General features: G+C 46.3%; 1 protein-coding gene across 1 annotated transcript in view; it reads right to left on the reverse strand.

Annotated features, from left to right (window-relative positions):
- The window catches only part of LTBP2 (latent transforming growth factor beta binding protein 2), a 1,878,832-nt gene that overhangs the window by 999,192 nt on the left and 858,574 nt on the right, over nt 1-21,066 (reverse strand). Inside the window, exon 6 of the mRNA XM_085626762.1 lies at nt 14,270-14,473. Coding sequence (XP_085482888.1) covers nt 14,270-14,473 — 204 coding nt within the window. The remainder of the gene's footprint in view (nt 1-14,269; nt 14,474-21,066) is intronic.

Consider the following 21,066-nt stretch of genomic DNA (forward strand, 5'->3'; position numbering starts at 1 on the left):
TCAATACCAGTACATACATTACATTTAGTCAGTAGCTTTGAATAAGCAATGTTCTAAATTGACAGAGATGAACTGATTCAGAGATGATAAATGCGTGTTGTCAGTAACTTGTCAAATGCTATTTTACCTTCCCATCCTAGTAAAACAGAAAACACACAGTAGGTGACAGAATTCACAGAACAAAATCATGCCTGAATGGGTTATTTGCCTGACAAAGGTGAACTTATGAGCTCCTATTTGTTTTGGTTGAGGGTTGCCAGCGTGCCACCTGCCCTTTGCTGACTAGCAGGAGGCGCACTGAAGTACAGTTTGGTTCAAATGAGACAATGGTAGGTAAGTTCTCCAAGCATGGGACTTTTGGGGAGGCCTTATGCGCCAGCAGCGCCCCTTCTCTTTTGCTGCACCAAGGCCATTCTTAAAAAAAAAACGTGTGTGTGACTTTCACAAATAATAATAGCGATCAGCATCAGCTATTCTTTCTTGCCAAAAGTACAACCTCCGGGCCATCACACAAACTGTGCAATCTTGAATGCAAGCCCCACAATTAACTTCAGGCCTATATATATTCAAACTGCCCCGAGGCCTCAATGGCCGTTTGCGCCTCCCTTGGGCAACCCCGGGCACTTTGGTATAATAGAAGGGGAGGCAGACACTTGTGTGGCCCCTTCTGTAATACAGACAGCGCTGGCTCATATGTTGCACCAGCAGTATCTTTAGCGGGCGCTCCCTTATTTGCATGAGAATCTCTTGGTGCAGAGGCAAACATGCCTTTACGAGACGCACTGAGAGTAGGCAGCCATCTGGAGGGATGAAAAGGGGTTCCATGGAACCCCAGACATTACCCTGCAGGTGGGTGCAGTCACTCACTGCACCCACCTGCAAGGAAATCTCTAATCCCTTTTAAAAGTGCACGCAGGTTGCTGCCTGCATGGAGAAACATGAGGCAGCTTTTAAACAGCTGGGCCTGTATTACAGTCAGTGGCGTAACGAAACTTGAGGGGGCCTCCCTGCAAAGCACATGAAGGCCCCCCCCACCCTCAGCGGCACGGCCCACCATCTACCATTTTGCCCTACCACCCAGAAATCTAGCAAATTTTGATTTGAAATCTCCAACATTTAAATGAAATGCCTCTATATTGTCTTTCTCTAAGTTCTAATGAGAAAGTGGGAAACACTCTTAACATACAGGCAATGCCATTTGTAACAATACTGTCAAAAGCAGATTATTTAACTGAGGCAGCAATCAGAACAATGCCAAGGAGCGATCCTATTGTCTCAGGAACTGCCTATGGCTGAAGAACAAAGAACAACTATGAAGGGTCTGAAATAGAATTGACTGTATAATTGGTTTTCGACAACTTGTTTTCAGGTTCAAGAGTAGACATGCTTTGTGTAAATTATACGTGGCTCAGGGTGGACCATCTGTTCTTGGATGGAAAGATCAACACAAACTGAATATAACTTTAGATCCTAATAGTCCTGAACAGGTATTGGTAGCATGTGAGGCTGAAGATACAAAGAAATGGGTGTTGAAAGAATTTCCTAATGTTTTCTATGGTAAGATTGGCAAGTTAAAAGGATTTTCTCATTCCATCAAGTTGTAACGCAATCCCTAAAATTCACAAGACACAGAATATCCCATTTACTGTGAGAGATGAGGTAAAATCAGAATTAGATAAATTGTTAAGTGCACACATAATTGAACCAGTAGAATCATCTGAATGGATCTCTCCAATGGTCGTCGCTAAACGTGCCAATGGTAAGGTTCGTTTATGTGTCGATTTGAGAGGGTTAAACAACAACATTATAATTGACCAATTTCGATTGCCTCGCATAGACAAAATGTTGTCAATGACTAGAGATGCTAAGTGGTTTTCTACATTAGATTTATTCTCAGCATATCATAAAATAATGTTGGATTCTGATTGTAAACACTTAACTGCTTTTTGTACACCATTCGGGTGTTTCCAGTTCCGCCGTCTGCCTTTCGGATTGGCATCGGCGGCAGCTGTCTTTCAAAGACTCATGACACAACTTCTAGGTGACACCCAAGTTGTGGTATTTTTGCAAGATGACATATTAATCATGGGTAAGACAAAGAAACACCATGACGATATCTTGAAGAAAGCTTTACTAGTACTTGACAAAAAAGGTTTAACTGGTGAAATTAACAAATGCAAATTTGCAGAAACTAACGTAACATCTTGGACATTAAATCAGTCGTGATGGTATCAAACCAATGGAAAAACTTGTTGAAGCTATTGTTAAAGCTCCTCCACCACAAAACAAAGATGAACTCCGTTCATTTTTAGGGTTAGCAGAATATTATTCCAAGTTTGTCGAGAAGTTCTCAGAAAAAACTCACAAACTGCGTGCTTTGTAACAAAAGTAGATTTGATTGGTCAAGTTACTGTCAAGCTTCATTTCTAGCTATCAAGTCTGCCATTGCTAAGTCTCCCAACTTGAAAGGATTCAATCCTTCTGCATCAACCTTCATAACCACTTTTGCTAGTGGAAAAGGACTGGGAGCGGTCCTTACTCAAAGTAATGAGAATGGTTGGAAAATGTTATTTCGTTCGCTTCCAGATCATTATCACCAACCGAAGAGAGGTATTCGGTTTTAGAAAGAGAAACATTGGCTTGCGTGTCGGCTCTTGAGCACTTCAGAAAATTTGTGTGGGGACGAGAATTTGTAGTGAGAACAGACCATCAACGTTTGACAAAAGAAGTACTAACCACTGAGGGTGTATCAAGAGCATCTGCCAGAATTGCCAGATTATCCATGCGGTTACCGGATTTCATTTACAAAGTGCAATACGTGCCTGGGAAATTGAACATTACAGCAGATTTTTTTAGCAGAATGTCCTTGCCCTTAAGAGAAATTGATGTTAGCCCATGGAATGATGTTTGTGTGGCTGGAATTTTTGTCAGTGAAAATTGTAAGGGTTACAGGAAAAGGAATGGAAGGATGCACAGTCGAATGATCTAGTTTTAGAAAATGTCAAAAACAAAATTGAGAATGGTTGGGAAGGATGTATCAAAACTGAACTTCTCGGTGAACTAAGAGCATATTGGGAAGTAAGAAATGAACTAAGAATCGAAGGTATGTTTTTGGTGAGAGGGAAAAAATTATTCCACCAACTGAGTTAAGAAGGAATATGCTACTTACCAGTATGCATCTGTTCTTGGCATGTAGAGCTGCAGAGTTGTACACTTAGCATAGATCGCCATCTGGTGTTGGGCCCGGATGTTTGCAGTTTGTTTTTGTTCTTTGGACAGTCTTTGGAAGTCACGAGTTCGGTGACTCCTCCTTCGGTCCGTACTGCGCATGGGCTTCGGCTCCATCCTCAGATTGTTTTTCGCCAACAGGGAAATGATGGAGCGTAGTAATAACAGTGAGAAACCCATGTGTGTTGTATCTAAATAAGATGGACTGGAACGGATACAGGTAGCTGGGGAGGCGGGTGGGCGTGTACAACTCTGCAGCTCTACATGCCAAGAACAGATGCATACTGGTAAGTAGCATATTCCGTTCAAGGCATATGAGCTGCAGATTGTACACTTAGCATAGATTATATAGCAGTACCCAACCTTAGCGACGACCACCGGTATCCGTTGCAGCGGTTTGAAAAAGTGTCTTTAGTAAAGCCTGGCCCACACTAGCTTGTTGCTTGGAATGCACGTCTACACAGTAATGTTTTGTGAAGGTGTGCGGTGTTGACCATGTGGCTGCTTTGCAGATGTCATCTAAGGGTATGTTCCCTAGAAAAGCCATAGAAGCCCCTAACTTTCTAGTAGAGTGGGCTTTAGGTGGAACAGATAATGTTCTTTTTGCCTTTTGATAGCAAATTTGTATGCACTTTACAATCCACCTAGCTATCCCTGATTTAGAGATGGCGTTGCCTTTATGTGGTGGAGAGAAGGAAACAAACAATTGTTTAGTTTTCCTGAAAGGTTGTGTTCTCTGTATGTAGTACAGTAAAGCCCTCTTAACATCAAGTGTGTGTAGGGCCCTTTCCGCAACAGATTGAGGTTGCGAGAAAAAGACAGGTAATTCCACCGATTGATTGAGATGGAAGGGGGAAATGACCTTGGGCAGAAACTTGGGATTTGTACGAAGTATCACTTTGCTGTGATGTATTTGTAAGAAGGGTTCCTGTATAGTGAACGCTTGTATTTCACCAACCCTTCTAAGGGAAGTGATAGCTACGAGGAAAGCTGTTTTCCAGGTGAGGAACTGTAGCTCACATTTATGCATTGGTTCGAAGGGCGGACCCATTAGCCTTGTAAGAACTACATTTAGATTCCATACAGGGGAAGGTGGTGCCCTGGGAGGAATTACTCGTTTAAGGCCTTCCATAAAGGCTTTAATAGCGGGCACTCTGAACAGTGATAAATGCTGTCTGTTTTGTAGATAAGCAGCAATCGCTGCTAGGTGTAGGCGTATGGATGAATACGCCAGGTTACACCTGTGAAGATGGAGCAGATAGCATATGATGTGCTGTATGGATGCATCTAAAGGGTTGATTGTATTGTTACGGCAGTAAACCACAAATCTTTTCCACTTTGCGGCATAGCATGCTCGAGTGGTAGGACGTCTGGCTTCCTTGATGATGTTCATGCAATCAGGGGGAAGGTTAAGGTACCCAAATTCTAAGATTTCAGGAGCCAGATCGCAAGGTTGAGCTGAGCTGGGTCCGGGTGCCTGATTTCTCCATGGTTCTGAGTTAGGAGGCATGGGGACAGGTGCAGTTTTTGATGTGGTACCACCGAGAGCTGTAGTAGTGTGGTGTACCACGGCTGCCTGGCCCATGTTGGAGCTACCAGAATGAGTGTGAGGGAGTGCTGTTGTAGCTTCCTTACCACTAATGGTATTAGCGGGAGAGGTGGAAAGGCGTATGCAAATTTGCCTGACCAGTTCATCCATATCGCATTGCCTTTGGACAATGGGTGTGGGTATCTGGCGGCGAAGCTTGGGCATTTTTTGTTTTCGTGGGTGGCGAAGAGGTCTATCTGAGGATGCCCCCACTTTTGGAAGAATGGGCGAAGAACCTGTGGATGCAGTTCCCATTCGTGTAGTTGTTGCGTTTGTCTGCTGAGCAGATCTGCCATGGTGTTTTGTACGCCTGGAACATGCTGTGCCAGGAGAAAGATGTTTTGAGGAATTGCCCATCTCCATATGCTCTGGGCTAAGCGGGAGAGCTGGGGAGAGTGTGTCCCCCCCTGTTTTTGGATATAATACATTGCAGTCATATTGTCTGTGCGAATGAGGACTGCTTTGGCCGAAATCTATTTTTGAAAAGATTTTAGGGCTAGAAAGATCGCCAAGAGCTCCAGATGGTTGATGTGGAGCGACTTTTGCTGTGGCGTCCATAGACCTTGCATTGTGAGGTGTAAGAGGTGCGCTCCCTAGCCGGAGAGCGATGCGTCCGCTGTTAGAATCACCTGAGGAACCGGGTCCAGGAACGGCCGCCCTTTGGAAAGGTTTGTGGTGTTCCACCACTGCAGAGAGTGATGGGTGCGGCCGTCCACCAACACCAGATCCGTCAGCTGTCCTTGGGCCTGGTTCCACTGTCGTGCTAGGCACTCTTGGAGTGGACGCATGTGGAGTCTTGCATGGGGCACTATGAAAATGCAAGATGCCATCATCCCTATGAGCTTCATAAACACTCTTGCTGGAAGAGAGTGTTGAGGAAGGAACGTTTGGCGCAAGGCTTGTATGCTTGCGATTCTGGCTGAGTTTGGATAGGCAATACCTTTGGAGGTGTCTATAGTGGCCCCGAGATATGGCTTTGTGTGAGATGGTAGGAGGTGGGACTTTCGGTAGTTCACCGTGAAACCTAGCTGGTGGAGCAGTTGAATGGTGCTGTTGGTATGTTGCACACATTGGTTGTAGGACGCGGCTTTTATGAGCCAGTCGTCTAAGTAAGGGAAGACGTGAATATGTTGAGGTCTGAGGTGTGCTGCTACAACTGCTAGGCATTTGGTAAACACCCGTGGTGCGGTGGTGACCCCGAGGGGGAGAACTGTGAACTGGTAATGTTGACCGTCCACCACAAACCTGAGGTACTTCCTGTGAGAAGGGTGTATTGGAATGTGAAAGTATGCGTCTTTCAGATCCAAGGTAGTGAGAAAGTCTCCCTGACAGAGGAGCAGGAGGACTTGTTGTAGGGTGACCATGTGGAAATGGTCTGAATGTATGTATGCATTTAGAGGCCGGAGGTCCAGAACGGGCCTCAGGGTCCCGTCTTTCTTCGGTATTAGGAAATACAGAGAGTAAACCCCTAGATTTTGCTGATTGACGGGGACCTGCTCTATAGCGTGTTTTTGGAGGAGGGAGAGCACCTCCTGTTTGAGCAGTGTGGAATGTTCTTGAGACATTGGACGGTGCCTTGGTGGGATATTGGGTGGGGTAGATGTTAGCTCGAGACAGTACCCTGACCGAATAATTTGGGTCACCCATTTGTCCGACGTTATGGATTCCCATGCGTGGATAAAGTTTTGTAGTCTGCCCCCGACCGGAGTGGGATGGTCTGGGGGGAGCGGAGGGAAGTCATTGTGCGGGCGGGGTGGCAGAACGGGTGGTGTTAGTTTTGCCCCTGCCCTTATTGTTGTTGCCTCTGTAACCACCCCTTTGGTAGCCCTTTGAAAAGGTATTTTGAGGAGGGGATTTGTTGGAGGTAGAGGCGCTATCGGTGGAGTAGCCTCTGCCTGTGCTACGAAAGGATGAGCGTCGAAAGGAGCGTTTAGGGGTCTGTGATTGTAATGCCCCCATAGACTTTGCTGTGTCTGTGTCCTTTTTCATTTTTTCTAATGCTTCGTCTACCTTTGGCCCGAAGAGATTTTTTTGGTCAAAGGGGTGATTTAGTATGGATGCCTGGACTTCAGGCTTGAACCCTGAGCCAGGCATGACGACGAAGCAGGACACTAGTATTTATGGCTCTAGAAGCAGTGTCGGCTGCATCGAGGGCACATTTAATGGAGGTGTTAGTAATTAGCTTACCCTCCTGTATCAGGTCATGAGCTTTGCGTTTGTGTTTTTCTGGGAGGTGCTGTATAAGAGCCTCGAGCTCATCGTAGTGTGCTCTGTCATAGCGCGCAAGCAGCGCTTGTGTATTTGTAATGCGCCAGATGTTCGCGGCTTGTGAGGCGGTGCGTTTGCCAGACGCGTCTAGAAGTTTGGATTCCTTATCTGGCGGTGGGGCCTCTCCTGAGGACTGGGAGTTAGACCGCTTTCTAGCTGTGGACACAACTAGGGAATCTAAGGGAGCAGGGCCCTTAATGTATGTAGGGTCTGTGGGTGCCGCCTTATACTTTTTTTTCTATTCTAGGGTTTAAGACCCTGGCCCTGACAGGGTCCTTGAACACCTCTGCAGCATGCTTGGTGACACCCTTAAGCATGGGCAAGATAGCTGTGGACTTATCCTGAATATCAAATGTATCCAGTAAGAAGTCGTCTTCCACTGGTTCACTATGCATTTCCACCCCATGGTAGTTTGCTGCTCTCTGCACTAAGTGGTGAAACCCTAATGAGTCCTCTGGGGGAGACGGCCTGGATGGGTATAGGTCGTCCTGAGGCACATCCGGTATGTCAGGGTTTTGGTAATCTTCCCATGGGTCTGGGGTCCCCGGTGGAGTGGGGTCCATTGGGGCGTCCGCCGGGTCATAATCTGGATCCCCGTAATCCGGATCTGGGGACGGGGAATGATGAGGCAAGGGTGGCGGAGACCTGGGAGGGGGAGGGGGTGGAAGAGGTGGAGGAGGGGGAGGGGGAGGTAGTGGGGAGGGCACTCTGAGAGGAGAAGTAGCAGAGTCCTTCCGCTTGGGCGGTGGAGGAGGAGCCGGCGTGTCAAGACGTCTTTTCTTGACAACTAAAGTCAATAGCCCAGTCTTTGGATCCTTAAATAAGGTCTTTTGTAAAGGATCTGGTGTAAAGAGGTCCAGTGGCACCGAATCGTCCGCTGGCGCTGATGTTTTCGGAGCCGAGGATTTTGTTGGTTTCTCTTTTGGAACCTCCGGTCTTTTCGGCGTCGAAGTAGTTTTCGGCACCGGAGCGTCGGTGCCGAGGGATTTGTGTTTGTGTTTTGTCGGCACCGAGAGTCCAGGCTTCGGCACCGGTGGCTTCGGAGTCGAGCTGGGCGTCACTTTCTTCGGTGCCGGACGGTGTTTATCGGCACCAGGGGTCGGCTGGCTCGAGCCCGAGCTGCCGTGAGACTTGTGAGGCTTCGACACCGGGCCCGAAGGTGGGGTGATAGAAGCTGTGTGCTTGGTTTTACCCAGGCCTGCAGGCGAGGGTGTAACCTGAGTCTCTCTGGTCTTGGGCGCGGGGGTGGGAGGGGGTAGAGTACTTACGACCCTCTGCGCCGGTGTGATGTCCTCCACGTCGGAGTCGTCGGCCTCGGAAGCGCTGACGACGTCTTCCTCCTGCTCGGTGTGTTGTTGCCCCGAAGCTCCGGTGTCGTCTCCGAAGATGTCCGGTGGAGCCGCGGTCGATGAGTGCGCCATGGTGCGTCGAGCTCTTCGATCCCGGATGGTCTTTTTTGAGCGAAAAGACTTACAGGCGGGGCAGTCTCTAGCCTCGTGTTCTGGAGAGAGGCAAAGGTTACACACCTGATGGAGGTCGGTGTGGGGAAATTTAGACCCACATTTTGGGCACTTTTTGAACGGAGTCCTTTCCATCGGCTGGGACCGGAGTCGAGGAGGGCCCGAAGGCCGGTGCCGATGTGCGGAATGGAGAAAAGTGCCGCTTCGAGAGATGAAGTATAGATGAAGAAACTCGAAGAACGAGGATTTTCCGTCGAGGCTGGAACCGTAGAAGTTCGAAGCCGGAGCACGAAGTATCACATCTGAGACCGATGGCGGAAAAAAACAATCTGAGGATGGAGCCGAAGCCCATGCGCAGTACGGACCGAAGGAGGAGTCACCGAACTTGTGACTTCCAAAGACTGTCCAAAGAACAAAAACAAACTGCAAACATCCGGGCCCAACACCAGATGGCGATCTATGCTAAGTGTACAATCTGCAGCTCATATGCCTCGAACATAAGATTATTTCACTCTGTCATGAGGGACATCCTGGTATTGCACGCACAAAACAAAATATTAAATCCTTGTATTGGTGGCCTAAGATTGATATTGAAACTGAACGTTTTATCAGATCGTGCTTAGAATGTGAATCAGCAGACAAATCACAGAAACCCTAAATCCTCCTTTAGGTTCTTTAGCTTGCCCTGATTTGCCATGGGAAGAGGTTGCCTTAGATATAATGGGACCAGTGTCATGGAATGATGGTTCACAGAAATACATCATTTTCCTAATGGATATGTTTTCTAAATGGCTTGAATTAGAGGTGGGAGCGAAAGTTAATACCAGTTCTGTGATCAAATTTCTGGAGAACATATTTCTTAGAAGGTTTCACCAAATCCTTACTTACTGATAATGGTGTTCAGTTTAAGTCCTTAGAAATGAATAACTTCATGGAAAATGCTGGTATTAATCATAAATTTGCAGCACTTTTTCATCCTAGGGGAAATGCTGTTGTGGAAAGAATAAACAGAGCCATTAAAGGTACACTGCAATTAGCGATGCAGAACAAAAGAAATTTGGATGTTGAATTGATGAAAAGGGTGTGGAGTTATAGGGTCACTATTCATGATTCTATAGGCAATAGTCCTTTTGACATTATGAGAGGTAGAGTACCCCTTTCAAAGGTCAATCCTGGTTGGATGAACAAAGGAAATAAAATTGAATGGCAGGTTAAAGACGTAAAAAAATGTTTGTTGAATTCTCAACAAAAGAACAAAATGTACTTTAACAAAAAATATGGTGTTAAAGATGTTAATATTCACAAAGGGCAGATGGTACGAATTAAGACTAGTAGGAAAATTGTGAAAGGTAAAAATAGGTTCAGCTTGCCTAAAAAAATAGTAAAAGTGAATAAAAACACAGTGCAACTTGAAAATGGGTCTATTTATCACAAGAGCAAAGTAGCTATTGTTAGAAACCCCATCACTTGTAAAAAAAAACAAGATGTTAATGTTTGTGTTGGGTCAGGCAAATATTGGTGGATTACCATTGACCCCACGAGCGATCAAGATGTACTTCCTACTACCAGCAATGTTTCAGATCAAAGTTTAGATCATTGCAATGATAGTAATGTTGTCAATTGTCCTGGTAATCAGACTTCTTCTTCTGAAAAAGTTAAAATTAGCAGTCTTGGTAGAAACATCGTCAAACCAAAAAGACTTGAAGACTATGTTTGCAACACTTAAGTTCATTGTCTATCTCCTTTCTCTCCCTGGTTTATACTTCTTGTTTTTTTGTTTTCTTGTTTATGAGGGGTAATATGGGTAGGTTTTTATTAAAGAAGAGGGGTGTATAGTAATGAGTTTGTAGTAGAATTTAGAGTAAAGAGTGTTTGGTGTATTCTCTGTTCTATATGATGCTTAGGAATGTCATGTATGATGCTTAGGAACGTTGCTGAGACAGATGCGGTGTAGCAGAGGGTGCGCTCTCACCTTATTACCATTGCTGTTCAAGGTTAGCAATAAACTACAGATTAATTATACATCAAGAGTTCCTGATGCCTTACTACAGGGTCCATCGGACCCCCTGAACCCCATCCAGAGGGCAGCCATCAGGGGCCACACTGACAGCTTCTTAATCTCTGCGCCTGTGTCCATAATATGGCGCGGCGGTAAAGACAGTCCCTCATTTGCACTGGGCAATGCCCCCAAGCAAATTAGGGAACGCCCTCCTTAGATAGCGCTGGCGCCACATATGCACCAGCGCTATCTGTATTACAGAAGGGGCCGCACAAATGTCTACTGCCTCTTCTGTAATACCAAATTGCCCCGGAGGCGAATAAAGCGGGTGCAAACGCCCATTGCACTCCCAGGGCACTTCTGTAATGCAAGCCCAGCTGTTTAATAACTGTTCCATGTTTCTCTGTGCAGACGACAACCCGCCTGCACATTTAAGAGGGATTAGAGATCCCCTTACAGGTGGGTGCAGTGAGTGACTGTACCCACCAGGAGGGAGGTGTCTGGTGGATCCATGGGAACCCCTTTCATCTCTCTAGAGGGCTACCTTTAGGAGCTGCCCTGAAAATGCGCCACCTTTTTCTGGCACACTTTCAGTGCGCCTACTAAAGGCATGTTTGCTTTTGCACTCACGTTAGTAATACGGCACAGGCACAGAGGCAAAAAGATTCTCACGCCCCCACGCAAATGAGGGACCACCCTCTAATGATAGTGCTGGCACTACATGTGCACCAGCCCTATCTGTATTGTAGAAGAGGCTGCACAAACCTTTGCGACCCCTTCTATAATACCTAAGTGCCCCGAGGGTGCACAAAGCGGGCGCAAACGTTTGTTGTGCCCTTGGGGCACTTCTGTTATACGTCCCCTCATGTTCTAACCTGAAGTCTTTGGCTGAGGCCTGCGAGCGAGGTAGCCATTGCTGGAGCGAAACAGACATCATTGGGTTAGAAATTGTATCAATGAGTCAAAGAAGACATTGACAAGCAAGCCATAACTGAATCAAAGTATCATAGGACCTCACAATGCATAACTGGCAAACAAAGACCACTCTGGGCAAAGAAAGCCCCTCTTCAACAAACATGCCATCGTAAAAGAACAAGCATTTGTAAAGTCAAAAGGTCTGGCGTTGGCTGTCAAGCTTTTGCCTCTGTCAATGTTTGTTTTGTTTTTCCCTTGTTTTGACAAAATGTTGTTGTTTGGGGATGTAGTGGGGCTCTCGTATATCTAAAAAAAAAAAATTGGCTAAAAGCAAAAATATTTTTGGGAGCAAAAAGCATACATTGCCATGCAATTATCTGGCATTTTAATGGACTACTTAGTGTGTGGGTGTGCTCTTTGAGAAAGAATTACTGAAGTGATCTGACCCACAGGGCCCATCTTGAATGCTGAGTTTTATATAGCGCGAACTTAACCCGAATCGGGCATCAGAGCGCTTTACATAGCACCAGTTACGTTACATGAGGAAACACATTCATTTGTGGTAGGCACAGGGAGAATAAATGATGCCCTGAATCACAGGATGTTCAGCTGTCATTGCCGAGACTCAAACCCAGGTCCCCAGATTCGAGGTCAACCGCCCTAATGTGTATGCCCAGTTTCCCTGCTTTATTGGGATTGTTTTTCTTTTGAAGGGTATTCCAAGTTTCTTTCTTCCATTTGGAATCACCTTCTCCACTGGGAATTCATGGGTTATTGTTTCTTCTTTTTTTTGGACCTAATGCAGGTAAAATTTGAGTCACCTTAACAGCACTGTGGTAAGAGTTAGATAGAATATTTTCCAATACAGCGACTGGTTCCCAAATTGCATGCAGCATAAATAACCCTATTACGGGTCACATTCTGGGTCAACTTCTCATGGAGTACATCTTTGATCTCATGTGGAAATGAAGGGGAGTAACTGTCCTCAAGTCTTTAGGGGCATATTATCAAGCCAGGCGATAAAATTATCGCCGCTTTAGCGGCAGAAAACTGCCGCTAAAATGGCGATAATGGGCTTGATAATATGCTCTATGGAATTCCAATTGAAGCCCATGTTAGATGTGAAGGACATCTAACATGGACTTCAATTGGAATTACATAGAGCATATTATCAAGCCCATTATCGCCGTTTTAGCGGCAGTTTTCTGCCGCTAAAGCGGCGATAATTTTATCGCCTGGCTTGATAATATGTCCCTTAGTTCGTACATGTGGGTCTCTGTTTGGAAATGCGAGTCTTAATTGCGCTTGTGACTCCAACAACCAAAGTGGCCTCTTTCTACAAACGCGAGTCTCTGAGCAGATAGCATTTATGTTGGTGTCTAATGACAACAACCAGGATCGTTGCCTCTTTTTGTGCATGTGAGTCCCTAGTGTGCTAATGATACCGATTATGGGGGCTGCGAGCCACACCGAGCGTGTGCATCAAACCTTGGTCATGCCTATGTTTATTCTTGTCTTCTTTCTTGCAAGAAGCGGGCGACTACGAAGACCACAGTCCGTAGCTTCAGAGCATCGGGAGTAGGAGCTGCTGTGAGGAAGTCATAGCAGAAGTCGCCAAGGTAGCTGGGAGCCTTTGACACCAGGAGCAGGTATGTGGATCAGATGTGATGAAGCCAAGCACAGCCGTGCGTGTCGAAGCAGCTTTTATAGCGCCTTGAGCGGCTGGGTGCGGCTGAGCGCGGCCATTGGAACATGATTGTGAGCACTCGTGCGAGCAAAGTGTAACTCGGCCGGCTGGTTCTAGAGTGTGCCGAGGTCAGGGTTCTGTATTTCAGTGCACCAGGGATGTTTATTTAACACAAAAAGTCAATCGCAAGTACTTTATACATTATAGACCTACCACTACCACCGGGAATATCATGGCAATAAGGTGTACACGCACTGTAAAGTACATGTCATAAAACAGCAGAGCACTTCCTAAACCTCGGTGGGAGGCGCTCTTTTAAAGACAAGTATGGCATTCGGAAAACGAAAAACTCAAAAGTGAGGCTGAAAGGGTGATAATGAATGCATCCTGCTGCAAAGGGTGATGCACAAATAAATATAGTAAACAAGCGGCCGTGCGGCCGCGAAAGTGAAAGTGATCGCGATCAAACATCAAAGCGGCCGTGCGGCCGCGAAAGTGAAAGGAACCGAGTGCTTTCAGGCCTCCAAATGGTGCGCGCGCCCGGCCGACGCACATGCACTGTATTTGGAGGCCTGAAAAGCCACTGTTTGCACTTCCAAAACTCGCTTACTATAAGTCTCGCCAGGACAGCGCTAAAGCGCTGTCTTGGCGAGACCTAAAAATGTGAATGACATAATAACAGACCAATCAGTGAAGATATTTCCTAAAACCTTCCTTAAGTAAGTATATTATACGCATACGTTTAGTCAAATAAAAAGGTATTGGCTAACGCCAGACCTAAAAAGACATCACTGCATCCCAAGAGAAAATAAGGTATCAACAAGGTACGGTATCACTGGAGCAAACAAGGTATTAACAAGCAGTGGCTAAAGGGGCCGACACTAGACCCGTCTCTGTGTGCTATTGTGCACTCATTCCAAGAATTCGGGCAGAGAATTAAAGCTGTATGTACTTTTGACCTAAAAACAGAAGAAAGTAGTAATGTTAACCTCCTCCTCTACTCCCCGCCCCTCCTCCACACTACCAGGCACTACCAGGCATGTATCCGGTTGTCTTTTAACTTGCCACCTTCATTCGCCCTCTGCCCCATCCCCATCCCTGCCCCACACCCGGCTTGCTCTCACCCAGCTGGTTGGAGAGGGGCAGTGTGATCATTGTTTGCTTCAGGTCCCCCGTGGACTTCGCCCCGGTCTCTGCCACTCCGGCTTCCTTCCGCTCCAGCTTGGGCGCAGGCAGGTGGCAGAATTTGCCGGTGGAGTTGGAGGGGCACCAGCACTCGTCCCGTCCCACGCAGCGGCCTCCGTTGAGGCAGGGGATCTGACAGAAATCTGCAGAGCGAAGAAAAGGGCCAATGATAAGAAAATGTTTGCATACCACACTAGTGTTCTTTCTGAGCTCTGTAAATAAAAGGTGTTACAGTTTCTAATTTAATGCCACTTTACCAGATTCAGAGAGAGATGGAGGAGAGAGGGGAGTGTGAATAGAGAGGACACAACGAGGAAGATGAAGAGAGGAGGACAGGGAGATGACAGAGAGAAGTGAAGATGGAAAGAACCAACAGCGAGCAACAGAGTGGAGACAAAATCCAGGAACAAGGACACAAAGATGAGGTGGAAATACAGCAAAGGGGCTTGAAGAGAGAATAAAAGAGGATAGAGGCGTGAGAGAGAAATAGGGATAAAAGGAATAGAGAGGATAAAAGGAATAGAGAGAAAGGAGAGTGAGGAGACAGAATGAGAGGATGGAGAGAGAGGAGTATAGAGTGAAATGGCGTCCATATGAGGCTAGAGAAAGATGATTGGTTCGAGAGCTGGGGGGAGCAGAGGGGTGTGTTAGGGTGACAATCTGATGGTGTCTTACAGTGATGGCAGAGGTTAGGTCCTTCTGGATGTCCGGAATCCCTCTGCATAGTTCTCTCACTGTAACACTCCCCCACTCCCCTCCAGCATGCCCCTAGTGGTGGGAAAAGACAGGAGGAATATGCACTGGGAGACAGTGGAGACCTTAAGGTTACTACTGGTCGCCAGTGTTCACCTTGTGTCTGCTGCTGTGAACCACTGATCAGTGTAGCGCCTAAAACCCCCAGGGCAGTGGCGTCTTATGAGAGCAGACAATCATTTTACATTGTCTGCCATGTAGATCTAGCTTACATGCATCTATTGTGTGCATAGGCGCCAGGTCTTATGGGCCTAGGTTAACCAACCGTCCGTAAATTTCACGGACCGTCCGTTATTTTAGTATGATGTTTGTAAGGCGTCCGGACGCCTTATAGACATCATACTAAAATCAAATTGGGGAATTTCAGGAAGATATGCTGTTCCCCTGCGAGAGGCGCTATGAGTTTTAAAGTTTTCACTCTGGGCCTCTCGCACTTATCTTTTAAACTGTGGACTGAGGCTGCCTGCCCCAGCCCCTCCCGAACCTTGCACAGACTGTGGACTGGTCCATTGTCATTCTGAGACTGCAGCTGATTATCACAGATGGAATGACAATGGGCCCTATTGTAGGGAGAGCATGTGGTGTGCTTCTCCTGCATCAGACCCGGGCAAGGCATTCTGCTTTTGTCTTGGTGCCATGCTGGAGAAAAATAAAAATAAAATAACTGTCGGCGGCAGAGCAGTCATTTGTGCAAAACCTCCACCTACAGGTCATTTACCACATTGTCAAGGTGGATTTTTGTGAAGGGTAGAAGTGATAACCACTTTTAAAATAGTATTCAGTTCAGTTTCTGATGTCCCTGAAAATATTATCCCTTAATAAATATAGGGTGCATGGTAAAATAATTCTGAGTAAAAATGAATACAATAGGCTATTCAGTGAAGGGCTTCTTAATGTCATGGGACTGGAACAGCGTTTTCACTGTACATTTAAAAGTAAGATTTGAACATAAAAATAAAAAAATACTATTTAATGTTTATTGTTACATTAGCACAAATCTTGATTACAGAAAGGGCCTGTTGTCGCTTTGCAAAGCTGCGCGCATTCTGAAAAACTGTGAAGTGCACGGTTGTCTCAACCTTATATAAACTTATTTTTACTTGTACTTCTTTTGGTTGTCTATTTACTTACTTATATACTATAGTGTCACCTCCTCTGATATGTCTGTAAAACGTATGTTTAGTCCCAAATATTTGTCCTGCATTTTGACCTTCTGTCCTGAATTTTTGTTGTGAATTTTGACCCTTTGTCCTGAATTTTTGTTGTGAATTTTGACCCTTTGTCCTGAATTTTTACACTGACCGTCCTGAATTTGCATCCTTGCCAGTTGATCACCCTATACGGGCCTGCTGGGCTTGGACCCCACCAATAATTTATGGTAAGTGCCAAAGGGTTAGGGCAGAACGTTTCCCACTGTTTACTGGCTGAAGGTGTGCGAGGCTCTTGAAATGCCAGGAGAGTCCTTCAGACAGATAAGGTGTGAAAGAGAGATCGTCATTTCTAAAGGAGAATGAGGTGAGGTGTCGGAGACACGTAAGGCTGCAACTCAAAGCCATATCATTTGTCATGTCTTTATCACCCTAAGATTATAACATAAATGCAGAACATTTACCTATTGAAAAACTATTTTTAAAGCCACAACAGAAGTGTAAGCCTTGTTTCAAAAAGCAATTGTGATTCATTCAAAAGGTCAGCTCATCAATAAGTGGAAAATACGCATATGATTTGCAATAGTAAATGAACTTAAATGTTTCTTTCACATATCCATCTGGAATAATATCTAGTTAATTTTAATAGTGTCTAAATACTCAAGAGGCTTCTTCAGGGCACCAGTAAAAACGAAGAAAACATAATCCTACACCTCCTAGCCCCATGTATGTGGTTTATATATGACAATATGCACAGTGAATCGTATATTTACATGAACATATGACACAAAACGCTAGGTTTTTACCGTACCTATGACTGTAAAGTTGTGACAGTCCTTCTTATGAGGAAGTGATAACATTGCATATTGCCTCTGCTAAATTTTCCCTCTCCTATCTATTTTCTGGGACTTGGTCCCTGCCTTCTTGGTCAAGGTATTACAAGCTTGAGTGTCCAACACTGGTTGGTTGATAATAAACAAGTTGCTTATTGTTCTTGATTTAGGATGAGTTCTTTCGTTCTTGTGGGGGAGGGGGTCTTCCCAGGACCATCACGCTTGGCAGTACCAAGAATCCCCACGGGGGAAGCCCGCCATCCTGCATCCTTATGGAAGCCTCATATGCACTGGACCCCGCCGATAAGTTGGTGAACCTGGCTCCTATGATTGTGAGCAGCCATTGTAGCCCCCTTACTGCAGTCTGGGCACACTCGGAAGTGACGTGTTTGGAAGGCCTGATGCCTTGTCCCCTCCTTGATTTTTGTGTGCAGCGGTCCCCTTATCTCCAAATGCCCCCTTTCCTCTGCACGCTCGCAAATAAGCTCTATGATGCGCTGGGCAGAGTAGAGTAAGTAAACCCATATCCACAAACCCATCTGCCTGAGCCCTCTGAAGACGGCGCCTGCTCGCAGGAGGGCGAATAGGAATTCAGCTTTGATTTTTAGGGAGAGAACCGCCCCCAGGTAAAGGGATGCGGTCGCAGCATAAACACACCGCTTACTTGGGTCTCACAGCCCAATCTCCCCCGCCCTCCCCATGCCTAGGGCGCTTAGTTAGGTCCTTTCTTTAAAGATCAGTAGCATCTGCTGTGTCCACATATCACTGCACTCTTTGGGCCCGATTCACATAGATAAACTTACACTTTTGTGTGAGTTTTCTCTTTTTCAGTATTTACAAACAAACAATGTCCTATCTTTTTATGTGCGGAGTTCTCCGCCTAGGACGTAGAGTCTCCGCAGTCGTAAAGTTACTATTAAATCGTTTACTTGTGAATAACAAAAAAAGAGTAAAAACGTACACAAATGTTTAAGTTTACCTTAGAGAATCGGGCCAGAGCCTGTATAAATTCCTGTCACCACTTGTATATACTTCCACATGCGTTATTCTTACACCTCCTCCCACCCACACACCCCGCATGAGCAAGCTTAGCACTGACCAAACTTCTAACACGTATTGCGCAATGCTGGATTTTGTGATAAGCAAATGGCATCATAGTTTATAACAGTATGACTATGTGTATCTTCATAATAGAAACAAAAACTCAGATTTTTTGCAAGAAGAAAGGAAAGGCTGGGTGTGAAAGTGGATGTGAGTGTTAAGGGATGCTGTGCTAACTTACCAAGGCAGAAAGATACATGAGAAATTACAATGAGAGTAGCTTGCAAAAACCTGAGTTACAGGGCAATCGAGGAGGAGGATAAACAGACAAAGAGGGTGGGGTCCTAATAAACAACAAGTTGCTTACCTTCAGTAATGGTCCTTTTGGTAGAGACAAGTGGTGTGGCAAGCGGGAGGGGGAGAGGGGAGGACTGCCCCAGGTGGCATGAGTTTCGGGGGCGGCAGCCTCTCCCGCTCTTATCTGCGGCTGCCGTGGGAATTGCCAGCCCCCCCGCTCTTACATGTCACGCCCGCAGGTGGCAAACAAAGAGAACACCACAGGAGGCACATGGTCTAGCTAAGCCACTGGCAGAGACTATCTAAACAAAGGTTCCCCACCTTCGGAATATTCCCCAGGCTTCAGACTGGATTTGGAAACTTTTTAGCAGTACCTCTGTGCACCAGTAGGTGGCGCTGTAGGAAGCTGGCTCTGTATATACTATACCAAAATGAAGTATAGTGTGCAAAGAGTTCAGTGGAACCCCAAAGGTAAAAGTATATAGCACCTTACTCCCTATTTGTTGTAGAGTGGGCAAGCAGTAAGGCTTTATCAGAGGGTAGTGTTAAGCATTTGTTGTACACACTCAGGCAGCAAATGATGTCACACACTCAAAGACTGAACTCAGACCAATTTGATTTGCATAAAAATAGTATTTAGTTATATTTATTTTCTAGAAGCAAACACGCCTGGCACAGGTAAGTGTACATGATACTTTACAAGGCAAGTTGAACAACAAGCAAGCCAAATTAAAATGACTTGTAAATACTTTTGAATACAGTGGAAATTACTGTTAGATTACTTTGGATTACTTTTAAGATTACTTTATGGATTACTTTTTCTACTCAGTGTGATATGCCTAGATATCACACTGGGACATTTCCTAGAGAAAAGGTAAGTAAAGCAGTTTTTAAATATCTGCAGTTTTTCAAGTTCTCATACAAAACCAACTCCACATTTAAAACAATTTTCAAGGAAAAACATTCAATGTATTCCTATGGAGAAAAATTAAGTTAACGGTATGCAGGTAAGTACAAGTTTGTGGTATTCTGGGGTTAGAACTAGGGTTCCCCAAGGGTCAAGTATGCATTCTTGAAAAACTAGGGCGGCCGGGTGCAGAGTGCTGAGGCCCAATGTTATCCAATGGGGGATAGGGGGCCTCCAGTTGGTGGCTGTTCACGAGCAGGCCACAAGGTTGTGGGAGCAAAGCTCCTGGTGTTAGGCTCAGGGCAAAGGGGAATCCGAGTTAGCACCCAAAGTTCATCCGCAGCGGCGCAGGGGCGACTGGGTGCAGGGTGCTGATTTGGCCTCGGGTGCCCTGTTGTTTTCAATGGCGATTCTCCGGTTGCAACATAAACTGCAGACTCGGGGACGAAGATCTTCTGGAGGTGACCACTGGTTGGAGAGGTAAGTTGGGATGCCTGGGGATGCTGGGACACCGTCGGTTGGGCCACCTAAGGCCGTGGGACATAGGGTGCAGAGGTATCTTCAGGCGTCTGGTTTTTCTTACCATCTCCGGTCGCGGGGCTACTCCAGAAAGAGGCTGCAGGCTTCGCCTGGAGATTTGAGGCAGGTCAGAGATCACCAGATTTCCAGTCCAGATTGCTGGGGAGACCTCCCCGTGGTATCGGGCCACTCTAACTCGGGCAGTGGGCGTCGGGTGCAGAGTGATGCAGACTTGTGGTTTTGGCAGGGGCCTGAGTCTGTGATTGAGCAAATCCGGTGCTCACGGGAGACAAAGTCTTTGGCTGGGAAGGCAGGGCGGGACATTCGGGTTCTTGAGGCTGCTGGCTGTAGGACTCACCAGGATTTCGCTGGATCGTGTTTAAGTTGGGGACAGGCGTAGGGCTAAGGCCAAGTCAGTGGGTGTCCTCCTCTTGTTAGTTTCAGCACAGCTTCTTCGGTCCTTCTTCTTGTCGATTCTTGTCTGAGGAGGCAAGGTTCAGGGTTGCCCCTAAATAACAGATTTAGGGGCATTACAGGTAAGTAAAGGTTGGGACCAATGTGTCCCTTCCTTGGAGTGGGTACACCCCCTATTATGCCACCCTCCAGTGGGAGGGGGGCATATGCCTCACTCTGGTTGGCTGGGTCCCCCATCTTCAAAAGGCGGGGACTGAGAGTTGAGCTTCACCTCGCCTCCCTCACCTGAGGGGTGGGGTTGGCAAAAGTGGGCACATCTTCCTTCCTTACTTGGTTTTCCTGCTTATTCTCCCCCCCCCCCCCCCCAAAGTAGGGGTCAGAACCGGTGGGGGCCAATTGCTGGAACAGCAAAGGCCTGGGGTAGCTCACAAAGGCGGCAAGCCTTTGAAGCTTCCCCTTCGTGGACCCGGCCCATTCTGGGAGAGGAGGCTTGGCACCTCGTCCCAGTATGTGCATTGTTTCAGATCCCGACACAGGCAGGCTTTCGAACCAGGGGTCCAGAAACATGTCTGGTGGTGGCAGCTGGCAAGCAGCCACTCAGCCTGGACACTGGTGTTAGGTCGTTTTTCAGGGGGAATCTCTAAGATGCCCCCTGAGTGCATTTTTCATTAAATCCCACACTGGCATCAGAGTGGGTTTAATGTGCTGAGAAGTTTGATACCAAACTTACCAGTTTTCAGTAAAGCCATTATGGTGCTGAGGAGTTTGTAATGACAAACTCCCAGCACCATATACTCTTCATGGCATTACTGCACTTACAATGT

Source organism: Triturus cristatus, chromosome 9, assembly GCF_964204655.1.
Source record: "Triturus cristatus chromosome 9, aTriCri1.1, whole genome shotgun sequence".
In the NCBI taxonomy this organism is placed as follows: domain Eukaryota; kingdom Metazoa; phylum Chordata; class Amphibia; order Caudata; family Salamandridae; genus Triturus; species Triturus cristatus.